This window comes from Sparus aurata, chromosome 23 (genome assembly GCF_900880675.1).
Source record: "Sparus aurata chromosome 23, fSpaAur1.1, whole genome shotgun sequence".
In the NCBI taxonomy this organism is placed as follows: Eukaryota; Metazoa; Chordata; class Actinopteri; order Spariformes; family Sparidae; genus Sparus; species Sparus aurata.
In genome coordinates this window covers 21100112-21120726 of record NC_044209.1, presented here as the reverse complement: position 1 = coordinate 21120726, position 20615 = coordinate 21100112, and the positions used below count along the sequence as shown (strand labels likewise).

The 20615-nt window shown below is 43.4% G+C and overlaps 1 protein-coding gene across 6 annotated transcripts in view; it reads left to right on the top strand.

The window, feature by feature from the left end:
* cacnb1 (calcium channel, voltage-dependent, beta 1 subunit) overlaps nucleotides 1-16746 on the top strand; it is a 37954-nt gene extending 21208 nt beyond the window's left edge. For 2 of the 6 annotated variants that reach the window (XM_030407575.1, XM_030407579.1), the window contains 12 exons: nucleotides 91-213; nucleotides 727-863; nucleotides 2593-2660; nucleotides 4110-4270; nucleotides 8230-8310; nucleotides 8388-8446; nucleotides 8527-8636; nucleotides 9935-9943; nucleotides 11320-11471; nucleotides 12685-12780; nucleotides 12887-13072; nucleotides 14448-16746. In XM_030407575.1, the coding sequence (XP_030263435.1) occupies nucleotides 91-213; nucleotides 727-863; nucleotides 2593-2660; nucleotides 4110-4270; nucleotides 8230-8310; nucleotides 8388-8446; nucleotides 8527-8636; nucleotides 9935-9943; nucleotides 11320-11471; nucleotides 12685-12780; nucleotides 12887-13072; nucleotides 14448-14990 (1725 nt within the window). In that variant the 3' untranslated portion in view covers nucleotides 14991-16746. Of the gene's footprint in view, nucleotides 1-90; nucleotides 214-726; nucleotides 864-2592; nucleotides 2661-4109; nucleotides 4271-4695; nucleotides 4725-8229; nucleotides 8311-8387; nucleotides 8447-8526; nucleotides 8637-9934; nucleotides 9944-11319; nucleotides 11472-12684; nucleotides 12781-12886; nucleotides 14331-14447 lie in introns of those variants that run through there. The other 4 variants (XM_030407577.1, XM_030407576.1, XM_030407578.1 and 1 more) reach the window with 4 other exon arrangements.
* The last annotated feature ends 3869 nt before the right edge of the window (nucleotides 16747-20615 follow it).

Below are 20615 nucleotides of genomic sequence, written 5' to 3'. Positions count from 1 at the left end.
CTCATCATCAGTGTCAAGGGGACGCTGAACTCTGTGTTCAGTGTTTGCGACGAGGCGCCGTCTTGTGTACTAATGTCTTTTCTGCTGCAGACCAAACCGGTGGCGTTTGCTGTGCGGACAAATGTGGGTTACAACCCCGGCCCCAGCGATGACGTTCCTGTGCAGGGCATGGCCATATCCTTCGAAGCCAAAGACTTCTTGCACATTAAAGAAGTAAGTAAAGTATATTTTTCACACAGGGATTTAGAGAACGGTCCCTGTAGTTTAAAACCTCAAGTAAAGGTGAATCGCTTCACGTAGTAAACAGACTTATTGGCTCCCGGATGGTGTAGGGAGAAAAAAAAAGGGAGATTGGCCCCTTCAAACAATTGGCAGCGATGAGAGAGATCATGTTTTATTGCAACTCATTACACTGTCTCCTTCTGTCTAAACCACACTCAGGCCATGAGTGGGAGTCAGCACTAACACGAGCTGCAGTGAGAGCAGATCTGAGTGCTCCAAATATAGAAGAAAACGTGGAAAAAAATAAATTAACAAAACTCTCTGGGTTTCGGTCATTCGGAGTACTCTCATGGACTTTTTAGGCATGACAATTATCTTTGGAGAAAATGAGGCTCAAAGATACAGTCCATTAGTTTTTAATGTCAGCGAGAACTTGGAAGTAAATCAGTCGTCTGTTTGGATTGGACACATATTAATAAAACAGTGATGCCGGTCTGTATGCAGAAGTACAACAACGACTGGTGGATCGGACGTCTGGTGAAGGAGGGCTGTGAGGTGGGCTTCATCCCCAGCCCGGTCAAACTGGAGAACACCCGCCTGCTGCAGGAACAGAGGATGAGACAGAACCGACTCAGCTCCAGGTACCCATTAAAAAAAAAAGAAAAAAAACCTCTCTACACTATCAGCATCGCAACCGACGACCCCACTTTCATAAAACAGGTCAGACCTGAGTCACACTTCACCCACCAGGCAATGTAAAACTTCCTGAAATAGACAAAAACACTGCGGTGAGTCATGTATTCCTCTACGTAACTACAGTGTGTATGTAAAGGTCTCTGTAGTCAAAGATAGAGAAGAAAAAAAAAATACACAATAACATGTATCTGTTCATGTTGATGATTGAATCAAAGAATCAATACTGCAATAAATAGTACGATTATAGTACATATAGCATAGCTTAAAGTACATTTTGCAGTGCAGGAACTCCTGATACTGTTTAGTGTTTTCATCACATACTTTCTTGATTACTTAAAAGAAATTCTGCACATAATCAGCAGCTAATTTGCACTCTTTAATATTTTTTCTCTTCAGTTTTAGTTACCAAGAAGTCAAAACAGCTACTTTGCCATAAATATATATATATTCATATGCTGCTACAAATTATCGGTATCCTCTTGCAGGAGAAAACTTAAGAAACAGAAAACTAATAGCATAAAGTTTCAGTTTCAGGTTCAGATTTTTATTTATTCTAGACCACCAGCGGCCCCTCCAAACATTTCAAATGTTCAGATTATTAACATCTCTGAATATAAATAACATCAAAGAAAAGAACAATCGAAATCTAAATGAATTACTAAACAACTTCGACACTACACATTGTAGTCTGGAGAACAAGCAGAGCAGATTTTCAGCACGAGCCGAGTTACCCAAACAGAGGCTGAACATTACTCAGAAATGCATCTAACTAACCTCTAACATTTCCATCTTTGGTTTATCAGTGTGTTGTAACAGCGTTAGTGTAAACAGACAGACATGCTTTGCAAAGTTTTTTGGCGACAAAGCTTCGTGTTTTTACCCTCAAACAAAACATGATGTTAATCCCTCGAGCAGCTGTCATGACGTACAGTGCAAAGTCTTTTATTCCTGTCCAGACCCTCTCCTCTTCTCCAGTGTGTTAGATACGGAGGGTTCTTGTGAGTTTAAAAGGTGAAGTTAAAAAGCCAACGGGTGCTCCTCTCTCCCACTGAAAACACGGCTCCTGAAACGCCCCGTCAGTGGTCCCGCCTTTAATTCCGTGACGTTGTGAAATCACCCTTGCGTGATTTATGCCTAGAATCACAGTAGAAGTGAAGTTTACTGGAAGGTGAAAATTCTGGCTCAGGCGTGTGTGAGTTGACCAATCAGAGCAGTCTGGGCATTCTGGAGGAGGGGCCTTAAAGAGACAGGCGCTAAAACAGAGCGTTTCAGACGGGGGGAATACAATGTTGCTGCACTGCACAGTATGAGAAAACGGATGTGTTTTTTTAAGCATTAAATCATGTAAACTTATTCTAGTTGTAACCCAAAATACAATTATAAACCTGGAAATGAGCGTAATATGTATCTTTTAAATTTAGTATATACATCACACAATGACATACTCTTGAGTTCATAATGCTACCTCCACAAAAACACAACTTTGAACCCCTGATCGACTGCAGGTTTCAGTCATTTAATGTCATCATACCCCGAAAGATTTAAGCCGTGGTGATACGTACGTTCCAGATGTATACACCTTACAATTACACATTTGCCTGGCTGAGTTTTGTTTCCTTCCCCATTAACCATTAGCTCTCTTTTTTTTAAAACAAACTATTCTTCTCATTACAGTAAATCTGGAGGCAGCTCCAGTCTGGATGTTGCCACAGGAACGCGCAGGCCCACTCCACCTGGCACAGGTGAGGTCAACGGGGTCTCCCAGTCAACTGGCAAAATAGTGATTTGTTCGCGCGCGCGTGTGTGTGTGTGGGCGCGTGTGTGTGATCCTGACCGAGCGAGATGAGACAGGCGGCTGATATTTAGATGAAGATTTTAATTGGCTGGTTAGTCAGGCATGAAGATGAATCACGGATGACTCTCAGCGGATTGCTCCGCGAAGTGAGAGATGTCTTTGGAGGTCTGTCATTAGCAGACAAGACCGGCCTGAAATAGAGCCGAGGACGGACTGCACTCATTAAACTTGATAAGTATGTCTGACTTGTGTGTGCGTGCGTCGCCAGGAAGACACAGGACTGCTGCTCGATAATCCAAGACAGACAGCGGGAGAGAAGAAAGCGCAAACATGGGAAAAATAAACAACTCTGATTGACTTGTGTTAATCGAGCAGCGCCACTGAACTGGGATCAGCAGATGTATAACAGATATCGCATCTGACTGAGAGCAAAGACATACACTTATTCGCCTCCAGCTGTTACTGTTAGCTCACAGTAGCTTAGCACAAAGAGTGATAACCAGGGGGGAAACAGCCAGCTGCGCCCAAAGGTAACAAATCCACCTGCCAGCACTGCTAAAGCTGATTAATTAACACGTTACATCTGCAAAAGCCTATTTTTACAGGCTGTCATGTGCCAGATACTTAATATAACACTTTTTTTGTTCAAGGTGATTAATTTGTCATTATACAACACAGGTTTGCAACATGATAGATTTGATAGATACATAATTCTGAATAAATAAATCAGTTCTTACCAGTAGATACCCCTAAACTCCACACACTGGACCTTTAATTAGTGAGCTTTATTGATGATTGTTGGCAGGTTGGCTGTTTCCTCTCTGCTTCCAGTATATTTAACTGACAGTGGTTTCAATCATCTCCGATCTCATGAAAGCGAGAAAGGATATCTCGCCAAATCACCAAAGAAACACCCGCCGGACTTGTCTGACCCCCCCAACCCCTCCGTAACCAACCACACCTGCATCACCAACATAATCCTGACACACCTGATCCCATCCCCCCTCCAGCTCCCCTCTCAGCTTCACTCCTTCTCTCCCATCAACCGCTTTCCTCCTCATCCACACTTCAACCTTTGTTGCTCCTCGTCACACTGAATTCATTCTCTCCTTCGTGTTATGACGCCTCACATCTGTGCCTTTGCTCCATCATAATCTGACGTGTTCTTTTTCAAACTCTTATCAATGTTATTTCCAGTTTTTAAATCATACTGTGCCACCTTTTTCTGATCTCACTGTATGCCATCTTTTGCAATTTCCTCCATGCCTCTTTATCATATTCTGTCTTCTATTTACTCTTCCCCCTTTTTTGCTTTGCCTTGTCTGGCTCCTTTCTCTTTCTCTTTCTCTTTCTCTTCTCTTCTCTTCTCACCGCCTGCCCTCCCCCCCTTCATCAGCTCACGTGGACATGTCCAATGTGTCCTTTGACGTTGACCCCCTCGACCTGGATGCTGAGGAGCCCCCTGAGTTCCAGGGTGACCCTCGCTCCTCCAAGGGCATGTCAGGCAGCGTCACATCCCCTCAGGCCAACGCCCACCGACTGCCCTTCTTTAAGAAGGTAACATTAGGGGCCCAGGACACCTCGCTCACCTCCTCCCTCCCTGCCTCCCTCCCGCATTTGTCCCCTACTCCTCCGAGAAGTCTAATGTCTTCCTCCCTTCTCCGTCTCTCACTAACTGAACCGTCCCCGCTGCTCCTGAATCTAACACCGTTTGGCCCCTCAGGCTCCAGCCGTGATGGTTACGCTGAGATATGTTTGGACGTTTGTTTCTCTGTGCTTGTCAGCCGGGAGAGGCGTTGAACTAACTCTGAAATGGCTGCTGCCGCTTCGTAATCTCTTCTGTAATCAATCAATCAATAGGCAGCTCCTCTCCCAATCCCCGTCTAATCCTAACCTGTCGATAACTAACTGTGCTCTTGTGTTTTTGTGCCTTTTTTTTTTGTTTGTGTCTCTTCTTGCTTGTGTGTGGAATGATGCCGTAGGTGGTCCGGCTAAACAGAAACAGAAGTCGGTGAGTTGTGTTTCGTTCTCAACACTAACCTCTAACACTTTCACTCCTCGTCCACTGTTGTCTGACATTTTCCCTCCTCTGGTGGTAAGAAATCAGCGTTGTCATACATCCGAATTGAAAATATCCACATGACCATTTGCAAGCGGCGGTGTCATTTCCCCCAGAGCTTGCATCACGGCTGTCAGCACTCAGATGCAGGTGCAGATTCATCCCAGACCCTGTTAGTCAGAGTAACACATCCTGACACGCTTTCATTTCCATTTATGACGGATGATTTGAGTGGCGGTAGCCCGCGATCAGCTGTTTTTATGCTTTTCAGCACAATTTGAATCACGCGTCAAGGCTGCAGAACCCGAGACATGTTATGTTAGGGGAAGTGAGAAACATGGACAACAAGTATCAAAGCCTTACATCAGATTTGAGAAGTTTACATGCCAACCTACGCTAATGTTTATCCAACTGAGACCAATTCGAATAACATTTTTCAATATTTTCCAATAAGTCCTGAAATTCTTTGGCCTTTTAAAGCTAATTCAGGCATTAATAATATTTCATTTAATGTAAATAGTACAAACGAGAGCCCTAATATTTCAACATTAAAAACTCGTGTTAATGCCACTGCCCATGTTAATACGGTGGCCCTCTCCCTCTGACATCATGCTGAGGTGGGAGGCACAAATGTCTGACAAATCATTATCATTTCACCACTTCCTGACTGATTAGCAACTCAAAAGACCATTGGTACTGAAAAATGTGGAGGGAACTCAGTCCATCTTTCACAGCGAAACAACATATTTGACGACCTATTAGCCAATGTTAGCATTCCGCCACATCCTAGCTAACACTGCCGCTTGATTACATCCAGTGCGTTTCACCTCCAGCTTTAAATAAATCTGCCCAAGATGTGTTTTGATATTTTTAGAATAAATGTATGCCTTCATATGTTGTAACAATATCAAACATTAATGTTAGCGAGGAAGTAGTTGAAAGCCTTGAAAGAGCCACAGGTGAATCAGATCTTATGATTAGTCATCACCCATAATAATTTCCGTTGTAGCCGCAGTGACCTCCCCTGGAAACTCGTCGATAATGTTAAGTATCTCTGCTCCATTCATTATAAACAACTGTGAGACACAGTGTCTAAATATTAGTAGCCTATTGTAGAAGAATCGTATCGTATAGAGGGCAAATAACCCACAATATTGAACTATCATCCAGATCTATATTACGAGCACCGCCCTCCTGGTTACTCACCGCACTAGATTGTACTCTGCTGTCATGTTATACAAAACCAATGAGCACTACTGTTATGCTCAGTGCTCCCGCTCTGCCCTTTTAGAGACAAGAGCCATTTGGAAACTTTTAAAATATGTATTTTTAGCTCCGCTGAATACAAATGAGGTGAAATGAGCTTCCGTTGCTCTGCTTTATGTAACGTAATGTAGTGGAGCAGGGCACTCCAGCACTATCTGCTGCCTGAAGAGCAGCACGGCACACACACAGAGGAGGAGGCGTGCTCAGAATACAGATCTGAAAAAAGAGAAACGTCCAATTTCACTGTTGTCGGAGTATATAGGACGTGAGAGTGTTTTCACCCCATTCTCACTGAGAAAAAAGGCCGTTTCTATAGATAACAAATGCTTATGGCGTCCTCATGGATGAATCATTCATGATTCATAATGTACAAACAAGCTTAGAGTTCATGCGCCACAATATGGATCGTGCTCGTGTGTGGGCGCTCTGTATAAGTCTCAGTGTTGGTCATCGGGTTTAAGTGTAAATGGCTTGAGGAAAGACACAGACTACAGTATGTGGGCCTATAGGGCGCTTTATATAAAGGTACAGAAAAATATCCTGATGTCATTGAATGTACGCATGGGTTTATAGAAATAGGAAAATAAATAGAATAATGAAAAATGCAGGTGAAAAGCTGATTATAAATATACCAAACGCTCACAGTCGTTTCACTATATTTAGTCTAAACAGCCGTATTGGCAGGAGACTAGCATCGCCTGGAGTTCTCTCGTAATTGTAATCATTTCCAAGGTTGCCGCTGACCTTATTTCTGTGTGAATCTTCCAAGTCTGTAATTTTTAAAAGTAAACACTCCACCGCATATTGCCTCCCATATTTCATCATACGCTGAGGTCAGTTAGTCCTTCAAGAATCTGCATTTCTGGGAGCTTCTTTCTGTTGTCAGACAACTAAACAGTTGCGCCACACGCATCACAAATGTTGGGTACTCATTTCTAATTCACATGAGGTCCCCTGGTAATATTTGTCACGTGCAAATCGGGCTTTAGATGGAGGAAATTAAAAATCCAGGTGAAAATCTTGATTCTAAATTTACCAAAAGCTCCTAATTGTAAATAGCCCTATCTGCACTCGACCAGTTTTGCCTTGGCACCTCTTAGAATGTGAGATAATTTCTGAGGTTGTCCATGATCGTAAACATGTGTCTGTAATTTTCTGCTATATATCTCCAAAACTGAGGTCCTGTGATGTATTAGTCGCATGCAAATCAGCACGTATTTCTTTTCAAACATCTGTTTTCTGTTGTCAGACAACTAAATAAGTAAGAAATGTAAACGCAGCTCAAAATATGTTGAGCAGCAGTCAACAGCTGTGCTGTGAGATCGGCTATATTGACATTTAAGAGCGACGTTTAAGCACAGTCACAAAGCATCTGTCACTCGATCTAAATGAGCTGCAAATGTGTATTTATGCTCGTAACACATGCAGAAAGTGGGCACATCCACTCTAAACTGTACTATGAATGTGGCTGTTGAAGAACAGATGCAGAATTATGAAATGCTTATGTTACGTCGAGAACTGGACGTCATATCCAGGGACAATTTAAATACATTTGAGTCAAATTCAAACAGGAATAGTGATGTTAAAGGGTCTTTTGAAGTTCCCCTAGTTCCGTGCAAATAGGGCTAAAGGTTTAAATGAAGTTGTGACAGATTTATTAAGAAAAAATGTATTTCTTTTGAATTTCCAACATAAAGGATAGGTTTGGGATGAAAGAGTTTCTTAAAATAAGCAACAGCTGAAGCACAAATCTAAAAAGTGCGTCTTCTTCTTGTACTGCAACAATTGTTGGCAGCGAAAAACTCGACAGTTCGCACCGAACGCTGATGCTTAACAAAAAAAGAGAGGAGTGTGAAGTACGACGTCTGTGTTAGGGCAGCAGTGTAATCACGAGAGCTCTCCTGACACCCCGGCGTCTGGTTTAATTATGGACACTTTAATTATGTGAGACAGCAGACTAAGAAATAGAAGTGGCTGCTTTCACTGAAGAAATTGATCCCTGCCTCTGAAAAACATTCTTAGGCGGTCAATAAAACGAATGGAGTCCGGGCGTCTAAAACCCCACCATCCATCAATCTGAGCACTCACAGAGGGGAGAGAGGGCATCTGTGTTGAGCCGATATTGATTTATGTGTAACTGTACGTCTGCTGTGAGATTTGTGGAACTGATGGGAACTTTCCCCCGGCTCAGATGGAGCATGTCCCGCCCTATGACGTGGTCCCCTCCATGAGACCCATCATCCTCGTCGGGCCGTCACTCAAAGGATACGAGGTAAGGAGGAGAAATTAGCTCGTTTGAAACTTCACGTCCCCAGTATCCCCGTCTCACACCTGACATTTTGCCTTTAGGTGACAGACATGATGCAGAAAGCGCTCTTTGACTTCCTGAAACACAAGTTCGAGGGCAGGTGAGAATGAGAGCGTCTGTTACCCACATCGAGCTTCTGCTTTAAGTGCTCTCTGTTTACTAACCGGATCGCTGTTTCAGGATATCCATCACGCGGGTGACGGCGGACATCTCTCTGGCCAAACGCTCGGTCCTTAACAACCCAAGCAAACACACCATCATTGAACGCTCCAGTACCCGCTCCAGCCTGGGTAAGACGGCACAGAGACGCCTCAGATCCGCAACACGCCACGCTGAAAAAGAGCCATTTATTTTGTTCACGCGACATTATCTTTGATGAGTGTGGACGCTCACATTGTCGCCACTATGGTTATGATTATAGTTATCGTTATGGACGGCCCTGAAAACAAAATATCTGAAAAAATGTAAGTAATCAAGCTGACATGGTGATATCTAAAGTTAGTATTGTTCTCATACTCTCAGTCAGAAAGTAGCACTGTCATTAGCACATATATACACCAAACTTTCTTCCTATCTATACTCAAAGGTTGTTGTTTTTTGTTTTTTTGCAGATGGGTTTGTTTATTAATTATTCGTCATCTGATTTGTAGAACAATTTGCATTTTTTGACAGCGTTTTCTGATTTCTGGAGAGATAAAAAAAAAAAAAAAAAGACGTATTCAAAATTCGCTCATTGAAAAAACAAGATGGCTTCATCCGATGTTCAAATTTCTATTCTGGAAATGTACGACAACCAGAGTGTACTGAACGAGATAATGCTTCATTTGCAATACAAATTGTAAGTCATCAACTGGGGAAGTTTCGTGGTGATATCTGTTGGCTGAAAAGTAATCAGTAAGAATCTTAATTTATCTGTTATTCGACAGATGACCAAGTCCAAAAAAAATAAATAAAAGATTTGTGTTCATCCCATCATGTTGGTAAACATCCATCTTAAATACCTTTCACTATCTGTGTTCCATATCTCTGAATGTGTTTCTGTTATGATAGATAGATAGATAGATAGATAGATAAATAGATAGATAGATAGATAGATAGATAGATAGATAGATAGATAGATAGACTATTTTCAACTAGAGCGTATTCACGGCAGCAGGACGTTCTATGTGGGATCGGCTCTAAATATACTCAAGTGTTTCTCTGTAACAAAGGAACATTTTGTGACTCACCGATGTGTTGTTTTATAGTTTTTGGAAAACAACGGAGCACGATGGCGCTGAAGATATATTTGGCTCTTCGGAATATCACCACATGTCCTTTCAGAGGCAGCTCAGAAACCTAGTTGCACATTTAATAATCTGTAAAAATCAAGCGAGCGAGACTACGAAGGCAGAAAAAGGTCGCGTAGGAGCTGTTGTGCATCATCAAGAGCTGAAAGTGTCAAGTTTTATCTCCCTTTTTTTTACCTGCTCTGACTGCTTGAGTCTGATCTGGCCTCCTCTCTTCTTTCTTCATCCTGTCTTTTCTGCCCTTCACCCGTCCATCCTCTCCTCGCCCCACCTGCTCTCCTCTCCCTGTTTTGACTCAGACGTACTGGGTACGTATGCTTCTCCTTGCAACCGAACAATGAAGCCTCTCTCCTTCCTCCCCTCCCCCTCCCTTTTTTTTTCTCCTCACTTGATTCATCATCTGCTCATACATCGTTTGTCTGCCTGTCTGCTTGCCTGTCAGTTTCTCTGTTCCTCATACTTCTGTGTGACAGCCTGGTGTCTCGAACAAAAAAGACAAGAATCGCTAAAGTAAAGCGGGACGAGAGATCCGTGGGAGGGTGGCAGGGCGGCTGGTACCTGCAACCAGACGAGGGAAGCTGATACTTTCCATTTTGTGACCTGTGTACACTGCTTTCCATAGTCTATACATGTGTGCAGCCGCGTCCGAGAATGTGCTCTACAGAGGCCGGACCTCGTCTCACGAACTCCGTCAACTCTGTGTAGTCACGGCTCGAGTGCAAGTTTCTCTCTGCAGTCAAATCCAAATTTTGCAAAAGTCTTTTTTGGAGGTTAATGGAAACCGTTCCTGCTATTTCTCTATATGAGTTAAAGTTAACATCTCTTATCGCTCTGCGGAGGCTCTGTTTTCTGCCTCCAGCTTTACGTCTCTATCCCTCAGTCCTCTGGAGGCTGCTAAACCGTGTGCAAGGCCCGTCTCTCCGCAGATTGCCTTGCCCCCCCCCCCCCCCCCCCCCGTTATCTCTCTCTGCCACTGGGATGGCAGCGCGAACACCTCGGAGGCGCTGAGGTTTGACCAGACAGGCGAGGAACATTCTGGTCTCCCGTTTTAATCTCTCTCCTTTACACGTCAACAGGCTGATAAAGAGAAAAAAAAGTGTGGGGAACTCTACTCGAAATGCTTAATAACAAGGGGTTCTCGGCTGTTGTTGAGGAACAATGAAAACAAAACACCCAAGCAGTCCTGAGCAGAGCTGAGTGACTCACCTGGCAGATTAAAACGCCGCTGTTCCTATTAGCGCTAACAGAAACTAACGTTCCACTTTATTTGTTTGATGAAGGTGTTTTCTTTCTGTTTTCTTGTCTTCTGTTTTGGTGAGAAATTGTGCCCTTATTATTAGTTAAACACAAGTGCCACAGGCATCTCATTCTTAAGTGCCTCCTGCCTCCGCAAAATGAAAAAAGATCAGAAGGAAAAAAAGGGAATTCTGAATGTTGGGAGGCTGCGACAGAATGAGGATGCAGCACTGCTTCCATTTAGCTGCGCTTAAATGGAACTTTAACTGTGATCAGTCGAAATTCATACGCTTGGAAATGTTTTTTTCTAAAACTTTGACATGCATGATTAAGTACTAACGCTGGTTATGTACTTGTGCACAAAGTAAAGGAAGCATAGTTCACATACAGATGGAGTTCACATCATCGTCTCGCTGTATTGACGTGTCTTGTCTTTGTGGGCCTTCAGCGGAGGTGCAGAGTGAGATCGAGCGCATCTTCGAGCTGGCCCGCACCCTCCAGCTGGTCGCTCTGGATGCAGACACCATCAACCACCCGTCTCAGCTGGCAAAGACCTCCCTGGCTCCCATCATTGTCTATATCAAAATAGCCTCACCTAAGGTATGTCAGATGACAGATGACCTGAGAGTTTTTTTTAAACCAACTTTTTCTACTCTTTATTGTCGGTGGCAGCGTTTGAAAGTACTGTTCAGACTGCAGGGAAATCACGACAAACTATCGACACTATTATTTGTTATATAAGCGTTACTTGAAAGATCTGTTTTTTTGTGTCCAAACATCACCAGCCTATCAGCATTAGTTGCTTTGGTAATGACGTAGGCGTCAGTAACTATGTAATGCTTTTCCAACGCAGAAGCATGAGAAATAGCGAGCCGTCGTCTCCGAACAATTTATTTCAGCAAAAACTGTCCATGAACTGTTGTTTGAGACAAGACGCGTCTGTTCAAATACAATTTGAATCGAACTTCAAATCATGTTCAAATGTGGTTTGGATCCAATTTGCAAAAATCGAATCAATCGAGATTCAATCAGGGTATGCCAAATGTCAGATCTGGCCTGGCAGTCTGAAGAAGGTTTTATATTCTGTAATGTCTATATAGATGTTTCAGTTGTCAGTAGTGATTCCGCCATTCCTTCCCTGGAATCAAATTGTTTATTTACAGTACGCTGCCCTGCAGCATTATCTTGGTTGCATCGTCAACAGATACAAAGCCTGCCATTCTGTTGTATTTAATAAAAAAGTAGCTCCAGAAGTCGTTGCTGCCTCCAGACTTCTGGGACCTGTGGTGTCAAACCACACTTGCAGATGTGTCGCCAAATCAACAAGGACTTAAATGTTGAATATTTATAACTTTAAAGGTGCTCCAGGGAGTTTTCTAAACAAACAAAAGTACACGAAAGTACGCAAACTGAAGTGAAATCTGCAAAGCTGGTTAAAGAGAATTGTTTACATTAGATGATCACACAACGATATTATTGCTAGCCGTTGGTACACTACAGTGATTGCTGGTGTGTTACCATCGCCAGCTGCTGAACAGCATGAAACCAACGGCAGGATGTGAATCACACGTTTTATGTTTGTGCGCGACACAAACAAAAACACGAGCCAGCTTATATGATCGCTGCTCCGTGGCGCTGCTAGTGGTCAAACGCTCCACTGTGCACCTTTGAATTTGTCCAAATTATTTTGGTTCATTGTGAGAAAATTAATGAGAGAAAAAAATAAAAGATTAATGAGAAAAAAAAACGGGCACGCACAGCCGAATGAATAATTGATGTCTCGGTAAATGATTCATCTGTTGTCTCCCTGCAGGTCCTCCAGAGGCTCATCAAATCCAGGGGGAAGTCCCAGGCTAAACACCTAAATGTGCAGATGGTGGCAGCAGACAAGCTGGCCCAGTGCCCACCCGTGAGTTCTGCTCAGTACCTAGAATTTCTCTTCAAACAAGACAAAAACAAAACCCATTAGTTTGGTCACAGAAAAACCAACAACCAGTCGTTTTTCTCATGTGCAGGAGTTATTCGACATCATCCTGGACGAGAACCAGCTGGAGGACGCCTGCGAGCACCTGGCCGACTACCTGGAGGCGTACTGGAAGGCGACGCACCCGCCGAGCAGCAACCCTCCCAACCCTCTGCTCAACCGCACCATGGCCACGGCAGCCCTGGCCGCCTCCCCCGAGCCCGTCTCCAACCTGCAGGTACAGGTGCTCACCTCCCTGCGCAGAAATATGGATCTGTGGCCTGACATGGACGGTGCCGTAGCGACTGAGGGGAAAGACGAAGAACATGCTCTCTGAAGTCCAGCGGAGCGACGGAAAGGGGGGGGGGGGGGTGACACACAACTCCGGCAACTCGACCTCGACCCTGCAACCCTGAAGGAAAAGTGCATTAAAAATCATGTTCGTGCTGTATATAGAAACACAACACAGGTGCACGTTCACACACACACTCACCTATGCAGGGAATCTACATGTAAGTCAGAAGCCAACTCGGCTAGTTTAACGACACCCACAAGAGAAAATTAGTCTGCATCTGGGCAGGTCGGTGTTTACTTCCCCTGCACTGCTTAAACTGTGAGAGCAACTCAAACCACACTGGACTAAAGGAATTACCCATAAGGCCCTTCTCGTGGCCCCCCTCCTCCATTTCGCTGTAACCAAGAGTAAAATGATATCAGCTGACCCCACCATCACCTCTTTGGCTCCGTGGCCTCCTTTTTCTCCTGCACTTTGTTTTTTTTTTTCTTCTCCGGGTGGCTGAATCCAGTTTGCCGTCCTCCTCCGTGTTGCCATGGCACCGCCCCTGAAAACAGCAAGTCATGTCCGCCTCTTCAAAACAGAGACGCTTTCGTTTGGTGGAGGCTGCTGCTAACACTCTGTCCGGTTTAATCTTTTAATAACAGCAAAGTACTAATTTGCTAAGTTAGTACTGGCTGCCCATCGATGATGACGATGATGATGATGATGAGTTGCACAATGTCTTTAACTGTACGGCACCTGAGCGACAGCATTGCACCAAAATGGCTGGAAACTTGTTTTTTTTATTATCTCCTTCTAACATTTTTTATTCAGGCAGGTGAATTAATCCAAGACGAACAAAAGAGAGACAACTGCACTTCAGATCTGTTCTTAATTTATGTAAAATCCTGCCTCTTCAGTTAGATTTAATGGCGATATTGCTGCTTTTTTTTCTGCCATGAGGTCAATCTGCCAGAAGGTGGCACTGTTGTGATGGTCGATTTTTTTCAGTCTGCTTCTTAAAAAAAAAAAAAACTGCTCGAGTGTGTTTGTGTGTTTGCAGGTAGGTATCATGATTTGAAGAGAAATAGATTGTTTGATTAATAGAGTGATGAATGTATTTGTTCGTGCATGTCAGCCATGAACACTAATGCTTTAACTAAGTCTTTAAGCTGAAACATCTCATACTGTGGGTTGTTTTTTTGTTTTTTTTGACGTCCTGTCTTGTATGTCCTGCCTCATGCTAACCCTGCTGACTAACGACTGACCCGTCTGGTTGTTCTGCTGTTTGTGTCTCTGCATGGTCGCTGTGTGGCATGGCTGTGGCTGGCTGCAGGGGCCGTACCTGGTGCACGGCGAGCAGAAGCGAGAGGGGCCTCTGACAGAGTGCGGTGGCAGTGGCACCCTGCATGACTATCAGACAGACCTGGGAGGGAAACCTCAGCAGCAGCAGCAGCAGCAGCAAACGTACATGCGCTCCTCCCGTGGCCAGCTACGGGGAAGCAGCGGGCGGGGCCTGTCACGGCAAGACACCTTCGACTCGGAGACCCAGGGAAGCCGGGACTCCGCCTACACCGAAGCAGGAGACTCCTGCATGGACATTGAGACTGACCCCTATGAAGAGCCCGAGCCGTACCGGGGAGGTGGCGGCAGCCGCCTCCACCTGGCACAGCATCACGGCAGACAGGCCTCCTGGGAAGACGAGGGCGCCGAGCCAGACCAGGAGAACCTGAACCACCCCCCGATGCCGAGCCAGACGCAGACGCATGGACGTGCCAAGCTGAGGGAGCGCTACTGCCAGGACCCGGTGGACACGGGGGCCAACATGAGCCGCAACAAGAACCAGGACGACTGGGGGAGAGACGTCTACATCCGCTGAACATCACACCGCTGAGGCAAGGAGGCGACTGGACGGACTGAGGACAGAGGGAGATAAGGGCGGGGAGGGGGGGAGGTTCTGGTTTCAGGTCAGAAGGAACTGAAGTGTGTGGGTCTGGGGCCATGCCAGTCAGGCTGACAAAAGAATCTGTTTACATCCCAGTACAATGTAAAGAAACACATCGACTGCCAGATGCCATTCTCATCTACTTCTTCTTGCAATTTATTTATGTTTAGAAAAAAAATACTATTGGTCTGTTATTTTTTTCGTTTCCTATGTTAATACTGCATGAATATCATGGATTTCTAAACTGACAGCACGAGGACAGTAATTGTTATGATTGTGAATCTTATGATTGTGATCTGTATGACTCAACTTCCCCTCTGGTAGAGCTGTTGTCCGTCATGTCTGTCCTCTGCAGTCTTAAACAGGGTCTAATGTCATTGTCCCCCCATGTGCAGTGTCAGGGTTTCCTCCTACCTTAATCTCACCCACTGCTTTTTACTTTTCTAGATTTCACGCTGAGATCCAGAAGTTACGAGTCTCTCGCCCTCCACTTTCTTATCACCCAGACCTTAAAAAGCTGGTGGAGAAGTTGCCATATTTAAACACGACAGTTTATCGATGTTGCCACACTCATGTCACAGCGATAGAGTACACTCCAAAGACGTTTACTTCCTCCCTGATCTGGTTCAGCCACCGTACCCCGACCGTACACGTCTGACCCGGTCCTCCCGTTTCTGTTTTTCCTTCTTCCTCGTGGGTGCTGAGGGGGCACCCCGCTTGTATTCATTTGTCCTCTGGTGCAGATTCAAAGCAGCACCACAATGGTAGTTTTTTTTTGTGAATGAAGTGTCCTGCCTTAGTCACTCCCACCTTAAAAAAAACAACAAAAAAAACACCCTTATATCAAGAAAATCTCCAATCACAAGTGCCGGAATGTCTCGCCAAGCCATGTCCACCACTGCCATGGTGGGATGTCTTAACTCTTGTTAACACTCGTTTTCATACCATATCTGTGTGTCTTTCGTGTCTCGTGGCTACTCCGTGGAACCGTAGCCCGATGCTGTCGCTGCAGCACACGGCTCATCTTGTTTTCTTTGCACCAGCTTCGTCGTCTGTCTTTTCAGGGCTAATGGTTATATAAAAAGTACTTGTGTGTGTGTGTGTGTGTGTGTGTGTATGTATGTGTGTGTGCGTGTGTGTGTCTGTGTGTGTGCGTGCGTGCGTGCGTGTGTGTGTGTGTGTGTGTGTGTGTGTGTGTGTGTGTGGTCAATCACTCCACCCACTTCCACTCAAACAGCTAGCTTGTCTGATATTAAATACCACTCTATTCTTACTCTTGATTTCTGACTGAATTAGTGTTGCTTCTTCCTGTGGACATTTGCAAATTATTTTTTTTATTTTAATTTTGAATCTTCAGTTTCTTGTGAGGTAGTGAGAGGAGTATCAAGCTGGGTGGGGCGGGGGAGGGTGGGGTAGGATCACCTTTGGTCTTTACTCAGTTATCTATAATGGAGAATCCATGAATGTCTTCGGTGGGCTGCTCCGGCCCGCCCCGTCTTCGGTTGAATAAATAAATATTAAATAATGATCAGTAAATAATGTTATTGTTGCGTTATCGCAATTGTTAAAAATATGAAAATAACATGTATCATTGGTGCCTGATTGTAGCTACATTTTGCTTTTTCTGCCTTTCATTTTTAATCTGTGGATAAATTCGTATTTTAATTAAAAATTTAATCAGAAAAATTACCATGGTGTCATTTAATTGTTAAAATGAGACGGGATTATCACAGACAGATGTCAAAAGGGCAGAAGCTGTATGTGTATGTGTACACATTAATGTCCATGTTGAAAATGCTAAATGGACTGCAGTTATATAGCGCCTTTGTCGTGTTTTTAACCACTCAAAGCGCTTTACAACACAGGCATGGGATGATATTTTTTCGAGTTAGAATAAGCCTCTCCAACATAATTGTGATTCACAACATTAGCCTGATAATCATCACAATATTCTTAAAACCATAAAAATTGCACTAAAACAAACTGGAACCACTTTAATCGTGCACTTGCATCATAGATGGGACACGACACAAGAAGCTTAAAGATGCAATATGTAGGAATCAGCCACCTGTTGAATTCAAACTCCAAATTTGGGGGCAGCATATCACCAGGGTAACCGCTAACTGCTGCTAACTGTAACTGCTGTCAGCTGGTAAGCGACGCCACCTGTGCACCCCTGCAGAGATGAGATGAACGATGGTCACTTCATCTCCCTGTCAGTCTTTAGTTTGGGATCGTATTTGGAATTAATATTCACGTACTTGCGATTTAAACTTGTTCTCGTGGAGGATATTTGTACACCATGCCACCAGCCGTGTTGAAAAGCATAGAGTATTCAAAATAAACACAGGACTGAAAATCAGCAAGCTAGACAGGTTTTACAAGTGAAGATATCCTAATAATGAACATTCACGACGACCAACTTATTGTGACTGACACGTTTTTTTTTTTATATAATGATCTATAAAATGTGTAATCATGCCGTCCCTGTTCACAAAACAAGTCAGCATTCACACATTTACACTCACACACATATTCGTACGCTGGAGGCCGAGGCTACCTTGGAGGGCGCCTGCTCATCAGAAGCAATAACCGTTCATATCAGCTCTGTCGTCAAAATATAATGTCAGCAGTTAATGTTTCTGCAACACTGCAATACACTTATTACTTCTCAAAACACATTTATAGCTGCTTTTAACTTGATTTAGATGATTTTAGCTTTGTTCAGTTAATCCAGATTTTATTTACGTGTGTTACCCTGTCTGCTGTTTATATTCAGATTATATTTACTTTGTTATGGTGTTGCATTTAAAGCACGTTGGAACTGTTATTAACGTCGCCATACGAATAAAGATGTCATTATTATTAGCCATCTCTCACATCAGGAAGTGGAGGGATGGAGGTGGCGTTGTTACATAACCAACGCGGCTGCCAAATGGCCGACTGCAACTTGAGTCACACCGCTGGATATTTTTAAGGACACATGGGAACATTTCCAGGCATTTTTTTTTTTTGTGGTGTCAAAACCGGGTATTTTTTACTGGAAGTCTCCATCTGTGATCATCTGTGATCAAAAACAGGTATTTCAAGCCAAACCAGGATGTTTCCCTCAACCTAACCAGAGAGTTATGACTAGTCAGAAATAGAAAATTGAACCTAAACAAACATTAAAAAAAACAACATTATCTGCGGTTGTGCAGAGACAAAATTGGCTGACATTGATCACACACTGATGGAGGAGCCAGGAGAGGACAGCACCTGTGCCTTATGACAATATATCATCTAATAACATGATAATCATAGTTCAGGTTGAACAATACAATATAATACCTGAGCAGCTACACCCACGTCATTATTTTGAGAAGGTACAACAAAAGTACAAAAATAAATGTGTGGTGATGTGTCTAATATAACTATCATCACCCCGTCTGTCTAACCAGTCCAGTCAAGGTGCTTTGATGGGTGTAAACCTTCTGTACAAATATGAGTGAATCACAAAATGTACCAGAAACGTCGTCACTTTATTGTTTCCTCATTTGCGATTGCAAGAGCTATGCACTGAAACAGATTGTACCTTGTGACTGCAATCACACCTGCCATGTCTTTCAGTTACATTGCAGTTCTGTCTCCAGGATGTGGTTGATATCTCTCACATCCAGAGCTCTCATCACCTCTGCATCTCGCTGTCGAGGCTGTTGAGGAAATGTCACAAAGAGAGGAGGAAGAAGGTGCGGTTTCCATCTGAAACTCAGACTCCAGCCTTTGCGTAAGTGTGGCAATTAACAGGGTGTGATGTGGAGAGCCCCGTGTGCCAAGATGAGAGAAGTGTAATATCAAAGTAACTAACTTCCCCCAGAGCTGAGTTTGTGGGGCCAATCACAGCTTACAGCCCAGCGGTGACTTATGAATTAGTAGCACAGTGTAAATTGACAGAGGGAGCCCTTTCAGAGTGTTGCATTACATTACTGGATCATTAATATGGCAGATCACTATCAGAGCTCATCAAGATGGAGCTAATATTATCTATTTGATAAACTGTTGGACAGTTTTCCATTAAAAAAAAACATAATTTAAATGCTAATCATATGTTTTATCATAGGCAGTAGCTGTGAGTGTTAATACATGTGGCATGGGGTTAAAAGTCCAATAATATTGGACTTTTTGAATGTATCAGACTGAGAATATTATGCTCTCTGAAATGTAGAGTAAAAGTATAAAGTAGCATAAAGTGGAAATACTGATGTACAATACAATTACCTCAAAGCTGTACCCAGGTACATTATGGAGTCATTTACAGGGCAAAACATAAAAGTTTAAACCTTGAAACTATAATAATTAGTCTGTGTTGATTTTGGCATCCTCTTTGGACAAAAGATGACAGCTGTTTTGTTGTCCTGCTGTGACACCAAACGAACGTCATAGTGGCTTTAAAGTAAAAATGAAAAGACAAATACATACAAACATTATATGTTGGGGTAGATGGTTCAGTTAGTGGGTATTGAAGTCAATGTTAAGAAACCTGATGTGAAATGTTGTACCAGTGACGACATGTGTGGGTGGAGAGGAACCTGGAGTTTCTTTAACCTGTCAGGACGGCTGAGTCGACAAACAACTGGAAATTCACAGGGAATCAATGGATGTGATCATGTGAATATCATCATCTTGAACCTCATGGGTTGGAAAGGTAACTTGCTGATTTGCTGTGTCAGGTTACTATCATTTTTATTTTCCCCTGGAAAATACCTAGAAGGACCATACAGTGGAAACTTCATTGGTTTCCTTGTTGCCGGCAGTTTTGCTTTCTGCTCTCTGTTCTCTGTTTATAATAACACTCCCCTGACACCAACAGAGGAAGGAACATAGTTTAACTTCCCCTTTCCATGTATGGTCTGGACATGCGAGTCACTAGCTGCGTCATCACGTGCACTCCTGTCGTCAGCGTGCCAGAAGCAACGAGTGTGATTGTATGTTGCCTTCAAGTGTTCTTGACTGAACTCCGGCTTCTGATCAGCGAGGGGCTCAGGCAGGATTTCGTTGACACTTTCAGAAGTTTGATGTTATGTGATGACTCAGTGACGCATATAGTAAACAGTTGTTGTGTTCTTTTTTGTTTAGACGTGATTTATATGATACATTGAAAGAAAGGAAGAACTGGACTTTTGTAGAATAGCCTACTAAAACCACATGGAGCATACAAATAACAGACCACTGACAACATCTCACTTACAACTATTTGAGAAACATGCCATTAAGAAAAGTGTTTCTGACTGGTCTGGTCTTTTGGGCGACTGACGTATCCCAATTTATATGGCCATGGGTGAAATTGACCCTGGCTGTCCTAAGACACTGGGAGTTGAAAGACAAAATTAGGTTTAAAGAACTGAGATATGAGCTCACTAATTATTATTCTTTTACACAGATTATCCTCAGGGTTAACAATAGTTCAAAAGTATGGGCTCCTTGTTTGGAAATGATAGGGAGAAAATGATCAAGAAATTTTAATTTCATTTCATTTTCATTTTGTTTGTTGCTTGTATAGTTTATCATGTTTTTCTTCTA